This window comes from Cyanistes caeruleus, chromosome 4 (genome assembly GCF_971803275.1).
Source record: "Cyanistes caeruleus chromosome 4, bCyaCae1.hap1.1, whole genome shotgun sequence".
NCBI classification, from domain to species: domain Eukaryota; kingdom Metazoa; phylum Chordata; class Aves; order Passeriformes; family Paridae; genus Cyanistes; species Cyanistes caeruleus.
The window spans coordinates 31,306,150-31,325,303 of record NC_141704.1 but is presented as its reverse complement, the minus strand read 5'-3'; the positions used below and the strand labels follow the sequence as shown (position 1 = coordinate 31,325,303).

Here is a 19,154-nt window from a genome sequence, read left to right as displayed (position 1 = left end):
ATTCTCTCTTTGACGCATCAATCGCCTCTGCTCCTCAGCGCACTGTGAAGTGCACTACAGAAAGAGAGGAGCCCTTCGGGAGGAGTGGAGGGCAGCTCTCAAGAGGCATTTGCACAATCCATTTGTTATGTCAGATCACAGAGGAAACAAGAGGAAAACCTGCCCTGTTTTGGTACCAGCTTGGCCAAAACTCATTTAGACATTCAATAAAAGGGGCTCCACGAGAGACAGTTTGGACCAGAGACTAATGCACAGACTGAATTCCATGTTTGAGATTGACATGACTCTAGTGCTGGCTCAGCAAAACCAAGGGCAGCACCTTCCAAGGCTGTGCCAATCAAGAGGTCTTGGTGCACAGTGGATTTCAGAGGTCAGTTTTGAGGGAGCAGACTGGTAGACTGAGGTGTGGCAGCTGTTAGTAAAGTGGCCAAGTGGTGCCCAAGGAACAGCTGGCCAGCTGTGTCTTCAGCTACCACAGCTGTCCCAGCAGGACCCAAAGAGAAGCTGCAAACATGCTGAGTAAGGTGTGTGAAGTCAAGCAGGTGCAGAGGCCAGGCTGGAAAAACATGGACAACTACTTTCCCACAAAGCTCTGGATTTATAAAACTTCCTGTTCTATACTGGGACGGGAAAAAGATAGTTTTATGTGCCTTTTTTTTGTTGAAACCAAAACCATAAGTTAGAGGCACTGAAATTGGCCATAAGCCAATAGTTCAGGTATTCACTTTATTCCCCTGGGATTTAGGTGACCAGGTCAAAGTCCCTGCACCCCTCTGAGAAATTTTCATTGAAAAATGCTGACCAACTTCAAGAAAGAAAGACTTTCAGCAGTGGCTGTGGCACAGACGGAAAAAAGGGGATTTACTTGTGGAGAGACAAACACAAAGTGAGTCTGAGATGCTGCTGTTCTTTGATCTTAGCACTTTTCTTGTCTGGCAACTGAGTTCAAAGGTAAGAGAATGAGGTTAAGATCTAAGATGCAGCACAACTTTTGTTGTTACTTCACAGACTGCTGCAGCTATAGCAGTAAATTAGAAACTGAGAGAGGGGCTGGTACTTCAGGCCAGTGATTCCAGTGGAGAACTGAAAATATTTTCCAAGGGAAAGTGGGCAAATATGGAAGGGATTTGGGTTTTGGCAGTCTTAGGAGACAAGTTCTCATGTTAAAGACTTTGAAGCAGGGAAGTTTCAGTTCTGAGACCTACATCATTCCATGTGTAGTGCAGGTGGGGAGTAGAGAGGTACAGTTTGGTACAAGAAGCTCTGATGGATATGTCTTCAGGTAGTACAATTCGGGAACATAGAAGGTGGCTTGGTACCTGCTTGGACATGATTCAAAACCCTGAAACGGCCTTTCAGGTTTCTAACTGAGTGTAACTGGTCCAGATCACATTAGAAATAATATTCCCCAGTCTAGTATTGTGAGTAAATTTTATTCCATTATGAATAGCCTCCTCCCTGGGATGCAAGAGTAATGTTACGTGTAGAGTAGCTGAAAATGCTTCAGAGATTAGCCTTAGCACATAGCTCACACCTACAGACTCTTCTGTAATAAATTAGCGTGCTCAGTGGATGAAAAAATATTGGTGAAGCAGCACGACTTGCAGTCAAGCTTCAAAAGGGTTATTATGACTGAGCAGCAGTACCTGCTCCCCCGTATGCCTTTCCTGGCTGTGCCACAGGTAGATTCACACTCCTCCTTTGCAGCCTTCCCTTCAGCCTCCCCTTTCCAAATCATCCTTCCCTCACTGACCTCCGCTCGTTTTTCTTGCAGGCACCATCCCTAAGTCTAGCACACCTTTCCCCTCTATGGTTTTCTTTTTAAAAGCCAGCATAAACTAACAGGATATACATGTGCACACAATCGTAAATGTCTCATGATCCTGTGCTGCTATAAACCTCCCTTTTCCAAACACCCTGCTGGCACTGTTTGCTTGTTAAATAAGCCCAATGCTGTGCTTAAGTCTAACTTTTGTTGTAAGAGCTTCAGGAGAGGGCCAAATCACTTTGTTTTCTTGTAAATCACTGGGGTACCCACAACCCTGAGGAAATAACAATAATAAAATTATTAATGTTCTAATAGCAGCCTCTAAAAGCTAACAACACTTGCAAGGCTTGGCATTTGTTTTTTGCTCAGCTGCATAGAAAGGGACCTAAAATCAAATCTGTGCAATGTCTATTTTAACACCCAGTGTTTGATGTGGATTATGAGTAAAGCAGCAAGTTAGAACAGCAGTAGCTTGTTTGGAGACATTAGGAGCCTCGGCATAGCTGTGCTACAGCAATTTGATCAGACTCACAGCTACCCTGCATGGCCCTGTGGGGTACAAGCTGTGTTTAACAACATTTTTTGAACTCCAGTGACCCAAGTGAAAAATAAGCATAATGTGTGTAACAAAGCAAACTCTGTGTCCTGGCTCTGTCAGCACAGAGGGCAATGCTTTCCTACAACTTTTACAGACTGGTCTGGTTGTTACTCTGGGTATTTGCCTTGCCTAAATTGCACCTAAATGAGCACAGGGAAGTATGAGCCTAAACTGTTTTGGAACCTATACATGCAATCCATACAACTCCTCACATCCTGAATCGTAGCATAGCTGGGAAATGCAAGAAACAATATTTAGCCATGTTTGGATTCAGCACTCAGGCTGATTGGAAAGTGGACTGCATTCAGTCATTGGACTGCAATGGATGCTGTCCCCATCCTGAAGACATTGTCAAGTCAGGGACTTGACAATGACTAACCCTTTCTGAAAGTGGCTAGCTCAGGACCAGTGGCTTCCTCCTAAGCTGTCAGTAGGAAGGGGTTTGCTATACATCAGATCCGCTAATCTGATCTTCCTGCCCTGTTTTCCCTTGTGTTTCTTATTCCCTATTGATTTAGGAACATCCGGGAGGTTTTGGATAGTTTTGTGAGTGAGGTCCAGGTCAGGACTCAATTCACCAGGAGTGAACATCCTGAAGAGCTTCAGCACACTCATATTCCCTTCATCCCGGCATGTTCCCTGGAGCACAGCAGGGTATCTGTTCTGGGTTGGGCTTCTCCCAAAACACCAGTGCTGGAGGATGAGATGTAGTGACTGCCAGAGGAAATTGAAAAATTGGAAAGTCCTGACCTCTTCCTCAGGGCTTTCATTTTCTAATTTGTAGGTGGTGCGTTCCAGGGCATAAAGGACACGGGGCAGAAAAGCTCCGTGAGTGCATGGCCCTGCACGTTGCAGCTCAACCTGAAGCGCTGCCGTCAGCAGGGCTTTCTGCCAAGGAAATCCTACGCCCAGTTCCCTCCTGGCCATCTCTGGTGGGCTGCCTGGAGGGACAGCAAAAACCTCAGTGCACTTCCTGAACAGACTAAGGGATAACCACTATTCCCTGCCTGGGCAAGGCCGCCTCCACTCTCCAAGGGCGAGTGTGTGCGCGCTCAGTGAGCGCGTAATGGCAACCACACTCATCTGCAGAGCCACCGCGCCGCGGGACCTCTGTCAGTGTTGCATGAAGGGCTTTGGGTTCCCTGGCGTAAAAAGGTACTAGAGAGAGTCCAGCCCTTACCTTGTTCTATTTCCTCACCTGAAATCCTGGGCTGGAATGGCCAGAACAGGTTGTGAATTTCCAGTGATCTCCAAATCAGGCAACAGCAAAGGGACCCCCAGGTCTCATTTAGAGACCTTTAAAGAAAGCAGACAGTGCCTACCTTCTCAGTCATTTTCCAAGAGGAAGGGAGGACAATGAAATGAAAATCCCTGAAGACCACTAGGGAGGGCTGCAATTTTCCATGAGAGGCAAGCTGAGGAATTCCCACACACTGTTATTCCCCAAAATTTCTACTGCTGGGTGTCAATTCTGCTACAGATTTCACAATTCCTACTGCAGGCTGATGATGTTGTGTGGGAGAACACAGGAGACTCGCTGAGACTGCCAAATTGCTAAATACATGTGATGGTGGGCTCTCCCTTCCTCCATGTGTCTGAGCCTTGGAGGGAAAGGGGGAGGAGAGCTCAAGTGGCGCAGAAGAGGGAGGATGGATTAAAAGCCGCCTCTGTCATTGACTTGTTCCATTCTTTGGATTATTTCCCTGGGGTTCTTGGGTATTTTTGTTATTAATAACTAATAATAATTTCTATATAGTGCTTTGCATCCTGAAGGACCCTAAAGCACACCACATACTTCTTAAGCTAATTAACAGCTGCAAGCCTAATTCCTCTCTTGGTTGTGGCCCTAACTGCTGAAGGAGCAGCTTAGAGTCACACTAGATTTACACCAGTTTAACTGAGGACAGCGTCTCCCTATAGATCCAGCTGGATATGTCAGAGACAAATGCAATGTGGAGCTGGAGATGAAGGATTTGAAGTGTGTTTTCTCCTCCTTCATAATTTAAAAATGACTAAGGAAATTGCATTCAAAAAGCCTTGTGAACACAGCATTACAACTGCAAGATTCAAGATTTGGAGTTTGGGAATAGCCAAACCCTGGTTCCTGCTGAGTTAGAGGATCAGCTCATATCTGTACTAGGCATGCACAGCTTGTGGCTCATCCCAGGCTGTGCAGGACACTTTTCACTGTGCAAGGTTTTCCCTCTTTTCTTGCCTGTTAAGTCCATGTCTGTACACTGTTACTTAGAGTGACCATTAGAGTTACAGTCTCATCACTGATCCAAAACATGACCTACTGCACAAGGTGAGCCTGGCTCTGTCCACTGATGCACACTCAGAGATCAGCAACACAGTTACCTCTGAGCAGAAAAATGCAACACTATAGGATGAACTAAATCAGAAATTTTCTAGCCTGTGGTTTTCCTCTACATACTTCTGGGGAAAGACTAATCCATTTGAGCTCAGGGTCTTTGAGTCCAAATTTGAGATGGTTCAGTCCTTATGTCCTCATCCAGCTAGGATGTTGTTTACATGCTCTGATTTCTGAGAGTTTGATGTTGTAACCCTATATGCAAAAACTGTCCTAGTTACAGTATTGTTGCCATGATAGGGAAAAGGAAAAAAAAAAAAAAAAGAAAAGAGAAGAGAAGAACCAGCTCTTAAATACTTCCTCCATCCCATTCACCCCTTTCCATCCAGGCTTAAATTAGTGTCTTCCTTCCTCTCACATCTGGATGTACAGCCGTGGATTGGGATTGCCTGTGGTAGCTATGGAGCATCTCGTCTCCTCCCACACCTTATGCACATCACTTCTCTCTCACTGCAGATAATTGCATCACCCTTCCTGCCACTTGGCTCACAGTTGTAGTGTCACATTTGACTCCTTACACACACACATAAATGGTTTTGCTACAAATTGATAGGTTTTTTTTTTAATCATCTCTAATTTCTTGATTTCTTTCACTTGCCCTTCCTGTTTTGCTTGGACTTTTCTCCATGTCCTGATCAACTTCTGCTTTTATTTCTCCATCCTCCACCAGAGAAGGTCCAGCACTTAAGTTATGTTCTTTGAATTTGAAATCCAACATCATGCTACCACATCTGAGCACAACCACTTACAAACCCTTTTCTCAACTCTATTTCTGGTTCCCAGCTCATTTCAAATCTAGTTCTGTCTCTTCTTGCAAGGCAAAGGCGCTCCTTCCACCAGCTCAGATAATAGACCTTGAAAACTGGTACAAGGCTTGTAAGCCAGAAAGTTCATATATTTTTCCTTCCTAGAGTGACAGTAGTCACTCTAATAACAGTAGAAATTGTTTCTGATCTCTCTGCTGAGGAACCAGAGATGTTGCTCATGCTTTACTCATTCACTGAATCACACAGGAAAATATCATTATAAAAACCAAATTATTTCATTGACATATAAATTAAATCACGCGTTTGTTATATATATATAATTATTTGCAATGCCAGTGCAGAAGGCAAATGTGAGAAATAAAACACTAGGAGGAACACAGTTATCCACAGCTTTCAATGACTTAGATGAGCCTAATACATTTTTGTGTTAAGTACTATTTTCAGAAGAAATTTGGTCTGGGTTTGATTCTGGCGAGGTCTAGAAAAAAGATGCAATTGTTTACCATGGGAGACGTTTGTACTGGGTGTCTGCAAAAAAGGATATTTTGAATTACTTTTATTATTGCTGTGTTGAGATTTTTCATTTGTGACTTGGACGGATGTCTAGCAGTCCCTGAAATCCAGCCACACGCAATGTTTCAGTTTGTAAAGCTCAAACATGCTGGATTTGCGTTTGCACCAAAACACATTCGAGAGCCTTTGCCCAATTTTCCCAGCCAATCTCACTTCTTTCCCTATGACAAAGCACGGGAAATTTCAAGCCACAGCGAGGATATTTTTGAAAGTTACAACCCTGTAAAAAGAGGGTGTTTATAAATGGAAATCTTCATATAATCTTAATAATAGGTTTTGCTACCACTGCATCTCCACCCACGTACACGGAATAGCTGTAGCCAGCTCTGAGGCAGAGTCTATGGGCTACTTAGCAGCATGCAGCAGCAGCATCGAGCAGGGTGGGAAGGAGGGGAGGCTGCCACCTCCAAGGAAAGATGCAAAGCGGTTCCAGGCTGACAGCAGTGCAGAGTCCAGCCCTAGCACAGCGTGGGCCCCCTTGGCTGCCGCAGCAGAGCTCTGCAAGGCATCATGTGGGCAATGCCAGGGTGGGATGGGCTCTCCTGCACTCCCACCCACACTGCTGAGGCTCGGCAGCAGGGACCTGAGTCACCTGCAGCAGCACATGTGTGGTCATCACACTGAAAGGGTGGTTAAGCATTGGAAAAGGCTGCCCAGGGAAGTGGTGGAGTCACCATCCTTGGAAGAGTTGATGAAACAACTGGACGTGGCACTTAGTGCTTTGGTTAAGTTGGCACAATGGCTGCCAGTCAGTCAAAAGATGTACTCTATGATCTCAGACATCTTTTCCAACTTAAGTGATTCCATGATCCTTCTGTCATTAGCCCCTTCTCCTTTTCCAGGTGATTGTTAGGGACAGCTACAGAGACTAAGCGAGGAGAAGAGCTGAAAAAGGCAGAACGGGAGCCTTGTATTAGTTTGGATGAGACTAATCTCCCTGGGGCTCTCTGGCATCTCTCTATAGCCCTCTCCTTCCACCTCATCATTTTCTCCTCAGTGCTACCCCATACTGCCTTCTCCCACTTACTTCTCCCATCTATGTCTGCATTTCTTTTCCTATTCATCAGACATCTCCTGAATAAATTAATCTCCACAGAACCAGTTCAGGCCATTTTACTGCTCTAGCTTTGGTTATTGCTAATGTGCTGTGATACACCTCTTCCTCCATGCTCATCAAGGCAGCAGTGGTCTGTAAGACAGAGTTTGCAACATTTTTACTGCAACTCCCTTTATCATCTGACCCTTGGCAACAGCTGTAATAAACATGATTATTAATAATAAGGTGAGGAGAGCTGGTATAACGGTTCTACCTCGTAGGCAGGGGCAGATATTCTTTCATAACTATAAGATCAATTTCTATTTTGCACCAGTTCTTTTGCAGGCTTCTTCAGCACAATATCTGAATGAATTCCAGTGGCACATTAAGTGATGGAGCTTGATATCAGTCACGTGTGGTTTGTTCTTTTATCCTCTCCCCAGGGAGAGAATTATGTATGCAACGTACTGGTTATGTTGCTAGGGTTTTGTTTGGGATTTTTAATATATGCATTGCTGCATGTTTGCATTGAAGAAGACCACATCAAAGCAGGTGCTCTGCATTTGGGCAGAAAGGTGGCAAGATTTTTGATGGCCTGTAGTTCCCATGGGATCTCTGCTATTGTCCCAGGCTCAACTCCGCAGACCACATTTACTGTCCCACTGACCTTCACCTTGTAGTGGAAAATCCCTATGTCCCTAATGACAGCTGAGCACTCTTCAGTCCTAAAATTACCCAGCTGGGTCAAAAGGTATTACCCTAGTACAGCATCCCCTGCCACTGTGCAGGGTCAGAGCTGCAAGAGCAGCACCTGCTCCAGCCCCAGAATGACCAACCCTTGTGCTCTATTTTCTGCTTTAACCCTACACCCTGTAACCTGTGTAGTGGGGCAGGTGAAAAGATGGCCTCATTTTTGGAAGGTGAGATTCTCTACTGAGGGATTCCCAGAGAGGGATAATGAGCCCTTTTGTAGGGCCAGTCTTTCTTTCGGGAGAGTCAGCACATGTGGGTAAAAGCAGATGCCCACAAGCACTGTCTGTGCTCCCTGCCACCACGCTTTTCATCAGCTCCAAATCCCCCAAAATTATGTGAGCTCTCAAGTGCTTCATTCTTGGAAGGGAGGAGAGCAATCAAAATGCCTTCAAAAGGCTTTTCCTGTGCTCTTTGTCACTTCATGAAACCTCACTCCTTCCTCTTGCAGTCATGTCAGGTTGGGCATTAACAACTCAGTGTCACCAGTGTCAATTTTTGACAGGGATGGCAGACGTCCTCTCCTGGTTTGGAAGCCTTTTGTGTGTAAGAAAGGCATGCCAGCAGTTTGCCATATAGCTGTGGAATTTGTCTTCATAGCCCAGAGGCTGGCTCTGAGCCCCACTTCACCACCTGGTACCAAAGGGACACTGTTCAGAAACAGAATCCTGGAGCAGAAACATTTCTGTTTGTGTCTGACTACCTGTCCTTCCTGTGCCATTTCTCCTGTCTCTTTCATGGACAGATAGCAAACAGTTTAATCTGCACCAAAGTTTACTCCTAGGGCAGGCAGCACAAGTAGGAACTTCTGAGAAGTGCCATGTTTGCACAGCCTTCATGCACAGAAGGTCACATGAAAAATGAGCATGTTACATTTGAGCTAGATGGTGGGAAGAATTATCTGGCCCAAATGATCCAGTGTCTGATCACTTTTATATTTTTAGTACAAATATCTTCAGCCTACTCTCCTGAGGCAGGGGAATACCATTATTCCCATTTTGAGTGAAAAAAGGGGGCGGGGAGAGGGGGTAAGTGGCTTGCCTAAAATGATACAGGGAGCATGTGATGGAAAGTGATACTCAATCCTTGGCCAACACCAAGACATCTTTCTCAGCTTTTAGAGACAACAGCTATATCCAGCCCCCTTTATTTATTTCTCTAGAAGCCATCATGCCAAAACCTCTGCTAAATTAGAGAGTGAGACTGAAGAAAAGCTTTCAGTGGATTGCTTTTCTCCATAAATGGAAATATCACAAATCATTCTGGGAAAACAGGTCTTTCTGTTCTCATCCCTCTTTGTCTGCTTCTCTCCTTTTGGATGTCTTTTCCTCTGCCTCTGGCTCACAGTTTTCAGATGTATGGTCCTGACCATTTAAAAGTGTTCCTACCTCACAGGAAGGGAGTAGCTTTTCATTCTTTGGAACTTACTATTTTGCAATGGATTGCACTCTGCAGGCAAGCAAGACTTCTGAAAGGGACAGGGCTGCACAAAGCGGCACAAAAATAAACTGTATCACCAACAATACCGAGCTGGGTTCTCATCACGGGTAGCTCAGTCTGAGTATTGCTGCAGCAGGGCTGGTGGCTGCCAGCTGTCCTGGATAGACAGCTTATACCCAAACAATGATCCTGCCACACTGGAGGAGGTCTCTCTCAGAGATGAACACACAGCTGACATTGAATTTCATGCCTCTTAGACATTTAGTCCCTCTTGGCAGTATGAGAGATTGTCTCTGCTCCTAATGACCCAACTGGGCAACTTCTGTCCTTGGCCAGGCACTGGAAGGGTGTTTACTGCACCAATCCTGGCTCTTTTTCTTTGCATTCTCCAAAGTTTGGGCAGGCAAGAAGCAAACGGTGGTGATCTTGCCTAATGACACCCAGTAACACACAAAGGATGCGGGGGCTGCTCTGTGCTTTTCCATGGACCTGGGCATCTGCAGCCTTCCAGTCCTGAGACAGGCTGATGCTCATCCCCGCCTTCTTTGCCGCCCGCGCACCCCAAAGCAGGCTGTTCGGAGGATGCCCACACCGATACACCAGAGAGAGGGAGGCGGCTGTCATGAGTGAGAGAGACTGAGAAACAAGAGAGAGATCTGATGGTTGAACATGAGCAAGGATGAAGAGAGAGCCCAAATTGCACTGGGAGAGCTACAGGGAGGAGGTGGAAGCATGTAGTTAAAGTTTCTCAGAGAGGTGTATGGGAGAAGACAGAGACGCATGCCCTGTTTCAAGGTTCACAGCATGAAATACCTTGAGCTGGGAAGAATGGGAAGGGAAAAGGGACTCAAGTAGAGAGGAGATGTTGCTCTTACTTCCTTGGGGGTGTACTCAGAACCCTACATGCCCTCCCACATAATGATTTGATCCTGCTCAGGTGTTCAGGAGTATTAACTATAGGATGGCACACAGCTCTCACCGTCCCTGGCTCTGCAGACCACACGTGCAGCACAAGAAAAGGCTGTTGTGTCAGACCTCAGCAGCACTGCTGAGTTGCTCCATCCCCCCTCTGTGCTTCCACCAGCACAGGTGCCAGGGAAGCTGCTGTACCATCTCAGCAGGCCACAGATGTCCGTCAGAGAATTGCCGAGTGACCTTGGCACAAGAAGTGACATCAAGGCCTTCCCCACACCAAGCGGGTTTCTGAACCGCTGCCATCCATCACTCACCTACTCCGTGCACTTTCGGAGCCGCTGGCACCAGCACACCCACACCATGCCCTGTTTAACACGTCCCCGTACGGCACCAGGCAGAGGAATCCTGTCACCCCCATTTTACAGGGTGGGACTCTGAGGCAGAGAGAAGTGGTTTTAACAGCACGCCTGTGGCAGAGCAAAAACTGAATCTTGTTCTCTTATATTCCCAGTTAGCGCATTAATGACCTAAATTCTGCATCCTTTCCCCATCCATCGCCCAGAGGAGCGAGGAGGCATGGGAGGAGAGGGTGTGGTAACACAGGCGAACAGTCAGCATCCAAACCCACAGCACTCTGTGCTGAGCACAGACAAAGCAGGGGCTAAAGTGGGACCAACACTGCCCTCATGAATCCTGGTAGCATTGATCTGGGGAGGGGAATCAACCTGGCACAGCGTATCAGCCTGCGGAGAAGGGCAGCTCCACAATGTCACAGCATTTCAAGCAAGCCAAGGCTTGACACTCCAGTGGCCAAGTACCCTGCTGAGCCAGGTCAGCAAAGCCTTTGGGACACTGAGCACCAGTAGCAGATTTTCAAAGAGCCTGCATATCCCCTCAGCCTGCCTAAGCAGCCGAACCTCTAACCAGCTATCCCACGCAAGTCCATATAAAAGACAGCCTGCACCAGATGCAGCATCTTCCCCAGGCAGCTCAATTCTTTACATAGGAATTAATCAGCCTCAAATTCAGCAAGAAACAGAGCGGGGGAGAGGGAGAAAAAAGGAAGCAGGGAAAGGATGTCACACAGTGAGGGGGTTCCCAGATGCACTGCGTCTTCCCTCCCTGGCTGATTCCAACTGGGAGGCTCTGGCTGTGTGCCAGGAACATCACCTGGGAGGTGTATGCAGGTTCTGCCTGCTCCCCCAGCAAGTATGGGCAGGAGGAACTCAGTGTTCAGGATCTGCTGGGCAAGGAACTGAAATCTGAAGCTGGAGACCTCCCCAGTGCCCCGGAGTGTGCCAGTGTTCACATGCACTGTACAGCAGTGACCGCAGCCAAAGGACCAGGATGAGGAGCTGCTCATCTGTCACAGGCAGATGGCCCCAGGCAGTCAGGGGCAAGCAAGGGAAAGGACCCCCTTCATGCTGTATCTGCCTGCCTCAAAGGGATTTTAGTGGGCAAGTAGCAGGGTGGAAGTGTGCCAAGGCAATTTCCTTGGCTATGAAGCTTTCCTTCCAGAAAAGCCATAGCTGAGAAGCAGACACTTTTTCAACGAGGTAACTGGATTGGGGATGAGTGATTAACAACCTTTCATAACCCACAGTTTCAGTGTGGGAATAGTATGTCAGAGCTACACAGAGAGGCTTTGTTCCTACTTTCTTCTCCTATTACTTACCTCTTGATGCACACACACTCCTTTCTGCTGTCTCTAGTCTCTTCATGCAAGCTCTTCAAATGAGCAGCTAAATGCGATAGGTACCTTGGAGGCATCAGACACAAGCCAGATGGATGCAGAAGAAGCCAAACTTGGGGGTTGACATAAAGAAACCCACCCACCTGCCTTCCATTTACTCAGCTATTTACTCAGGACTGCCTCCCAAAGCATCCCAAACATGAATCCATCAAGGCTTGGCCTCAAGAAGAAACTCAGGGAGAATCCTTTGAGTTTTATCCTTCTTCCATCTGTTCACAAATATCTGAAAGATCATTCAAATTAACCTGGAACAGACCTTCCAAGACATGACCTGGGGACCTAACATGGTGACTGCAGGTCTCAGCCTGGGTAGGGTTGGTCTGGAAGAGCTCTGTTGCTCTTCCCAGAGGCAACAACCTCAAGTGTGGCAGCTTCATTTTCTCTTGCCCTGCACACCCAGCTGGTCCAGAAGCTGGGTTCAGGGTCAGGGTGGCAGGAGGCTTATCCAGGTTGCCACAGCATTTGTCACTCTTCAGACTTGGTCTCCAAATGCTTCCACTGAGGGACCAATGAGCCTGAGCCATTTTGTTGCTTGACCTCTGGTGAGGAGGCCCACGGGATCACCATGCCTACCCATGCACCTCATGCAGACACTGCATTTCTCCTTCCTGGACAGACTATGTCCATCACTTCTGTGTTGCCAGTCAGTGCAAGTGTCCAGAGGGAAATGGAATGGAGGGTAGGAGAAAAAAATTGTGGGAACCCCAGGAGATATAATGAAATCGTCTTTCACATGGTCAACCCTGTACAAGAATGGACAACCTGATCATTTGAGATATTAATTAAACAGTGGTCACGGTAGAAATTCTGATGTGGCTTGAGGAGTACCTCTCTGGAGTGGTATTCCTGGTGTCAAGAGGAGAGATGAGTGATGAAAATAAGAGTCTGCTAGACTAAGACTTGGAAGATGTCACTGGCCACCTGCTGGGATGGTCTTGTTGGTCATGGAGTGTGTGAAAAAGGGTGCCCCATGACTGAAATTAGCAGAAGGCTCTGTACCTACACCAGCCTGATGGAACTGTGTCCAGCCCAGCTTCCTCCACTTATGGTGGAAGATTTTGCTCCCCCAGCACAAGGGTGTTTTGCTGTTGAGCTGCATACACACACTTGCACCAAACTTCTTGAAGCCTCAGTCTGTGAGGATGCAAGAGGAGGCCTGGCAAAGGTACGCAAATACAAGCAGTCATGTAGAGAAAGTAGATTAAGGGCTTTTGTTCTCACACCAAACCAGAACAAAGGGATGTATCCTGCCGACAGAATCAGAGGGCAGCAAATTCACAGCTGAGAGAAACAAATACTTTTGCAACCCACACCTAATCATCCTGCCCTGATCCCCTCATTGCTGGGATCCACCGAGGGCACGCCAGGGGAAACACTGAGGTCTGATAATGAAACTCACAGTTATGCCTGTCTGTGCTGAGGGAGGGCACCTGTACTTTGCCCAGTATCTGGCTCCTGCTCCCATCCCACCTCCCTCAGAGGTGGGCAGTGCTCTCCTGCCTGCCTTCAGCAGGAGCCACCGAGCTTCTGCTGCTCTCCTCTGCGGAGTGAGGCGTGCTGGGCTTGGTGGGCGTCAGGCTGGATCCTGACAGCAAACCCCACATTCCTGTGCAAATACCAGGGAGATACATGCTCAAGTGTGCAAGAAGAGGCCCTGGGCAGTTCCTGGGCATGCACACACGAGTGGGCATGCTGCCTGGGAAGAAGGCAGGCGGGCACAAAAGGTGATGCAGAGGGCAGCTGTTCCTGCAAGGCAGGTTTTGGTGTTCTCATTTGTTCTTTTTTTTCTCTTGTTCCCTAGGGAATTTTAAAGGTCTGTGTAAGCAAATCGATCACTTCCCTGAGGATGCAGATTATGAAGCCGATACAGCAGAATATTTCCTCCGTAAGTCCGCAGGCTCTTTCTGCAATGGCTCGTAGGTGCTAGCGTCGGGCGCCTTTTGCTTTCTGAACACAGGGTGGTGGAGACACTGGGACCTGTGAGGCTCAGTGGAAAACCCAGAGCTTTGTCACTCCCTAAAAATGACTCCACTCTCACCTCCCAGGGACCCTGCCCATGAGATAGTGCAAATTAAAACTCACAGTAACAACAAATGGCATTTTTATTTTTTAGCAGAAATTAATTGTGATATAAAATCAGAGTCTTAATTCAAATCCACTGAAAAGCTGCCAAGGTCAGACTGGCCTAGCTGGGGCAGTGTGTGTGTGTGAGTGTGCATGTCCTCCTGAAGCAGAGGAAGTTTGTATTTCCTTATCTGATACTCCATTGGCACCAGACTTAAGAAATTAACTGGATTTTGACTGAGGAGCTGTCTTTACCTTTCCCCAAACACCGCTTCCCTACGGAGGCTGCAGATCTGATCTTTGCTGGTTTTAGCGATGGGAGCAGGAAGCAGGAATAAGGACAGTCAGAGCCCTTTGAAGGAAAGACCTGGTGCTCACCCAGAGCCCTTAGAGAGATGCTGAACCCTAGGCACAAGGCACGTCTGTAATGAAACCTGGCCCGAGCTCCATGTCCAGCCTGAGATGTGTGAGTGACGCTCACAGCGCTTTGCGCAGCAGCACCCTGGCCAGTAGGACAGATCCACATCATGCCCTGCCTGGTTGCTCTCCCCAGCCAGCATTTCCACCCACCCCAGAGGCAGGAGCTTACTCTTCCTTTAGCACAGCTGAGCAGGGAACACTCCTCCTTTTAGGTCTTCACCTTGCTATCCTGCCCTGCCTCCACAAGCCCAACGTCTTTTGATATCATGAGATCTTCTCCCAACAGAAATCTGAGATAAGTGCTTTTGACCTTCCAAGGTTAATCATCAGAGGCTTCCAAAGACCGGGAGTCTTTCAGAATAGCTCCTTGTCATCCGGGTGTGCTCCAAGCCAGATGTGGAGACCCAGCCCTGCGGCAGGGATGAGAGAGATAATTTAGGATCTGTGAGGCTCATTTGTATGTGAAAAGAGGCAGATCTTATGCTGCTTCCTCTTGGTTTCTCAAACAGTCCTTCATCCACTGTAAATTGTAAATAACCAAGGGAGATTGCTTCTTTCAGCTGCCTTTCTGCAGCACCGGTCTCTTAATTGCTGCATGGCCCCTGAACAGCAGAGCTGAAGACAGGGGTTTGATCCAGTTTGGCACAGGGATGCCAAAGGTTTGCAGGCTGCCTCCGAGGGCAAACCAGCCCTGGCAGAGCTACTTGAGAGCAAGGAAGCTGCTTGCAGCATCAATTGCACTTCAGAAAAAAGAGTTCGGGGAAGGGGCCAAACATCTCAAGAAGGATGGGTTTGTTCCCTCAGAGGGAACAAGATCTGAAGACAAAAACCAACCCAATGTCAGGACCTGACAGTGTTCCCAGGGGAGAGCCCTTTTTAAGAAAGAACCAGGCTCAAAGAGAGATTTGGCAAGTCAATAAAGGATGACTTGGGTCACTCCTGAGGGAACTGGGATTTCTGCTGGCTTAGACCTGCCTGGAGAAGGACCCCACTGAATAGCTTCTTCCCAGAACTTCTGTAAAACCAGAGTCCATGGGTGCTCTGCATGGGCAATGCCTGGTGGTACCATCAGAAACAGCTAGGAAGTTGTTTATCAGTATCAGAGTTGGCAATTTCCTCATGCCCCAGGGGACCAGGACAGTGATGGGGCAGTGTCCATAGCCTGGCTAGAATGGCTTAGCCATTATTTCTGCCAGCCATCCACATAAGGTGTCTTAGGACTTTTGAAATTAAATGCTGTTATCAGAGAGGGACCAGAAGCATCCCTGTGTTTCCTTGCTAGCAGATGCAGATGAATTTAGGGAGCATACACCACCAGCCCCTATTCTTTAGGCCACAGGCCCTGGAGCCAGGAAGACTGGATGATATTCTCCCCCTCTCTTGCTGGCATGGTCCTCCTGAAAGGCTGAAGAAGGCTACTTTCCTTCTCCATCACATGACAGCTGCAGCTTCCCATGTCAGTCAGCAACTTTGTGTTCTCCCAACAGACGTGAATTTCAGAATTACGACAGAGATAAAACTGATGTAGTCAGGACCAAGTTGCAGGACAGACCAAGCATCCCCCTAGAAACCCTCTCAAGAGTGGGTGTCTGCTTGACGTTTGCTTCCTGCCATTTAAGCTTCCCTTCGTCAAATGCCACCTTGTTTTCCAGAAGCTATTAAGATGGTTATTACTGTTATCCTGTTCCCTGAAACACAGCCAAGAAGAGCTGGAAAGCAAGCAAGAGAGGTTTCTCCCTGCCTTCTGCATTCCCCATGCACAGGCAGTGGGTTAGGCCCCCCTCAAAGAGCTGATTGCTTGTGCCTAGCAGGATCCAGGGGCCAGCAGGGTCTTTTAAGCAGGGTCTCTGCTCACTTGAGAAAAAGTCCTGCATTTGCTTCATTGGGATCATTCTTGCAGGCAAGGAAGGATTAGCTTTCATCCCCCTTCCAGATCTTTGCTCCACAAGCAGAATTGCACCAGCCCGTCTGATACCTTTCTTTATCAAGCAAGGCTTCATTTCACACTTTAACAGCTTATTTTCTCTTGTGAAGGCAGGAGAGAAGGCCTTCCTAGTTTAAAAAAAAATAGGAATATTCGCAACGCAGACTCAGGCAGAGCGCTGGCTCCCACTGAGCCGCCCACGAGCGGTGTGTGCGTGCGTGCCTGTGTGCGTGGGTGTGCGTACACACAGGCTTGGCCTTTCGCTGCGTGAACACGAGTCAGGCCCCCCAGAAGCTTTGGGGTATGTTTTGCATGCACATATGAGCATATACGTGCATCTGTGCATCCATGCCATTGCCCTCTGCTGGCTGAGCTCTTCCCATATCGACCGATGGAGAGTGTGCGTGTGTGGGAGCTGGCACATCCAAACCCATCACTGCCCTCTGGAAGGAGCCCAGTCATTTAATCACTAGGATAAGCCCCGCATTTCGGCACACAGGGCTGGGACTTTTTCTTCTCAGTCCTCACTGCAGCTGCAGCGCAGTGCATGGCACCACGAGCTCCTTCTCAGCCCTAAAAAAAAACCAAAAAACTTCTCCTTGAGATGCTCATGCCCTTTCCGGAGGATTTGAGATTGAGCAGCTCTGCAGGAAGCATTTGGGTTGCTGCTCTTTGAAGTGCAGGCTTGAGCGGCAGAGCCCCGCAGAAGGAGAAGCTGAATGGTGCCTGGGCTCCCCCTCCAGCCCACAGTTCCCCCAAAAAGAGAGGAAAAGACAGCGTGAGGGGGCCCAGACAAGTCAGGCAGGCTCCAAACTCAGCCACCAGCCCCGCAGTCCCCTCTACCTCCCTGCGCTGAACCGCCAGCTTCGTGACAGCAGCAGTGGCCAGGGCATGGGAGAGTTGTTTTGGACCACTCTCTTTTTCTGACACACTTTGTTTCTCTCTCTCTCCCTCCCTCCCTCCATCATCCAATGCCTTTATCTCTCCTTAAATTACTCCCCTACTGCACATTGCCCTCTGCCTCTCCCCTTCACCCCCACCCACAAAACGTGCTCACGTGCCCCGTCCCCTCACTCCGGCACCATTTCCGTGCCCCTGTTTGCTGTCTCTCACACCTGTGTTGTTCTTTCTGCCCTGCCCTCCCTCTCTCCTCTGCAGGGGCTGTTAGAGCCTCTAGTATTTTCCCGATCCTGAGTGTGATTCTGCTTTTCATGGGTGGACTCTGCATTGCAGCCAGCGAGTTCTACAAAACCCGACACAACATCATCCTTAGTGCCGGCATCTTCTTCGTGTCTGCAGGTAAAGGGATGCACAGGGCCTGATGCCTCGGGGGTGGGCTCCAGGGGTTGGGGGGCATCTGCAGGGGTGCAGTGGCCCAGGCAGATGAGTGTGCATTTCCCAGCCCTGATTAGCTTTATTTGGGCTGAAAGCAGCACCACGAGGATGCCTCTCCATGCTGCCTGCTTGCCCAGCAGAGGCAGGCAGGCAGGGGCTTTTCTCCTGCTTGGGAGCTGACGGAGAATTTCCCTAATATCTGACATCTCTAAGGGACCCGGAGCGCAGTCCAGGGAATCAGCAGGCACCTGAGGAGGGTTTTGCCTGAGTTTCCCAAGTAAAACTGCCCATCCAGGAGGGGACAGGCAGGGATTCAACCCCACAGCCCCCACCACTGCCACGTGTGACCTTCCTGACATCTCCTTCTCTCTCCCCTGCCGGACGGCTTGCAGGTCTGAGTAATATAATTGGCATCATCGTATACATATCAGCCAACGCTGGAGACCCCTCCAAGAGTGACTCCAAGAAGAACAGCTACTCCTACGGCTGGTCCTTCTATTTCGGGGCCCTGTCCTTCATTATAGCCGAGATGGTGGGAGTGCTGGCTGTCCACATGTTCATAGACCGGCACAAACAGCTGCGTGCCAACGCTCGTGCCACGGACTACCTCCAGTCCTCCGCCATCACCCGCATCCCCAGCTACCGGTACCGCTATCAGAGACGCAGTCGCTCCAGCTCCCGCTCCACTGAGCCTTCACACTCCAGGGATGCCTCTCCCGTCGGGATCAAAGGGTTCAACACCCTCCCATCAACAGAGATCTCGATGTACACCCTGACCAGGGACCCGCTGAAGGCAACCACCACCCCCACCGCCACCTACAACTCCGACAGGGATAACAGTTTCCTCCAGGTTCACAACTGTATCCAGAAAGAGAACAAGGACTCTATCCACACCAACACAGCCAACCGCCGGACCACCCCGGTATGAAGCCGTCGCCAGGAGCTGAAAATGGGGCAGGAACGGGCAGGAGCAGACGGGGGTGGGCTGCAGGGTGGGGAGGGTGGAAGGGGGCAGGGGGCAGCAGGGGGGGTGGGGAAGGAGGAGGTGGAAGCGCCCCTTGGTGGAGTGGGGACCTTCCCAATGCAAAAAAAAAAAAAAAAAATCCACAAAAAAACCAACAAAAGCAAACAAAAAAACTGACAAAAAAATAAAAAAATAAAAACAACGAAGGAACAAGCAGATAAGCAGACAAACAAGCGAGTGAACAAAAATAAAACCAAACAAATGAAAAGGAAACATGAGGAAAGAGACAACAGTGAAAAAAATTCTTAAAAAAAAAAAAAGAAAAAGAAAAAAGAAAAAAAAGAAAAACCTTTAAACTGAGAGAAAGAGATTTAAAAAATAGAAATAAATTTAAAAGAAAATGCATGATTTCCCATGTACCATTATTTTAACATTTAATAAAAACAAATTAAAAAAATAAAAGGGAACCAAGAAAT

At 48.2% G+C, this 19,154-nt stretch overlaps 1 protein-coding gene across 2 annotated transcripts in view; it reads left to right on the top strand.

Annotated features, from left to right (window-relative positions):
- The window catches only part of CACNG2 (calcium voltage-gated channel auxiliary subunit gamma 2), a 51,852-nt gene extending 33,148 nt beyond the window's left edge, over window positions 1-18,704 (top strand). For both annotated transcript variants that reach the window (XM_086887363.1, XM_086887362.1), the window contains 3 exons: window positions 13,773-13,856; window positions 17,538-17,678; window positions 18,107-18,704. In XM_086887363.1, coding sequence (XP_086743489.1) covers window positions 13,773-13,856; window positions 17,538-17,678; window positions 18,107-18,642 — 761 coding nt within the window. In that variant the 3' untranslated portion in view covers window positions 18,643-18,704. The remainder of the gene's footprint in view (window positions 1-13,772; window positions 13,857-17,537; window positions 17,679-18,106) is intronic.
- The last annotated feature ends 450 nt before the right edge of the window (window positions 18,705-19,154 follow it).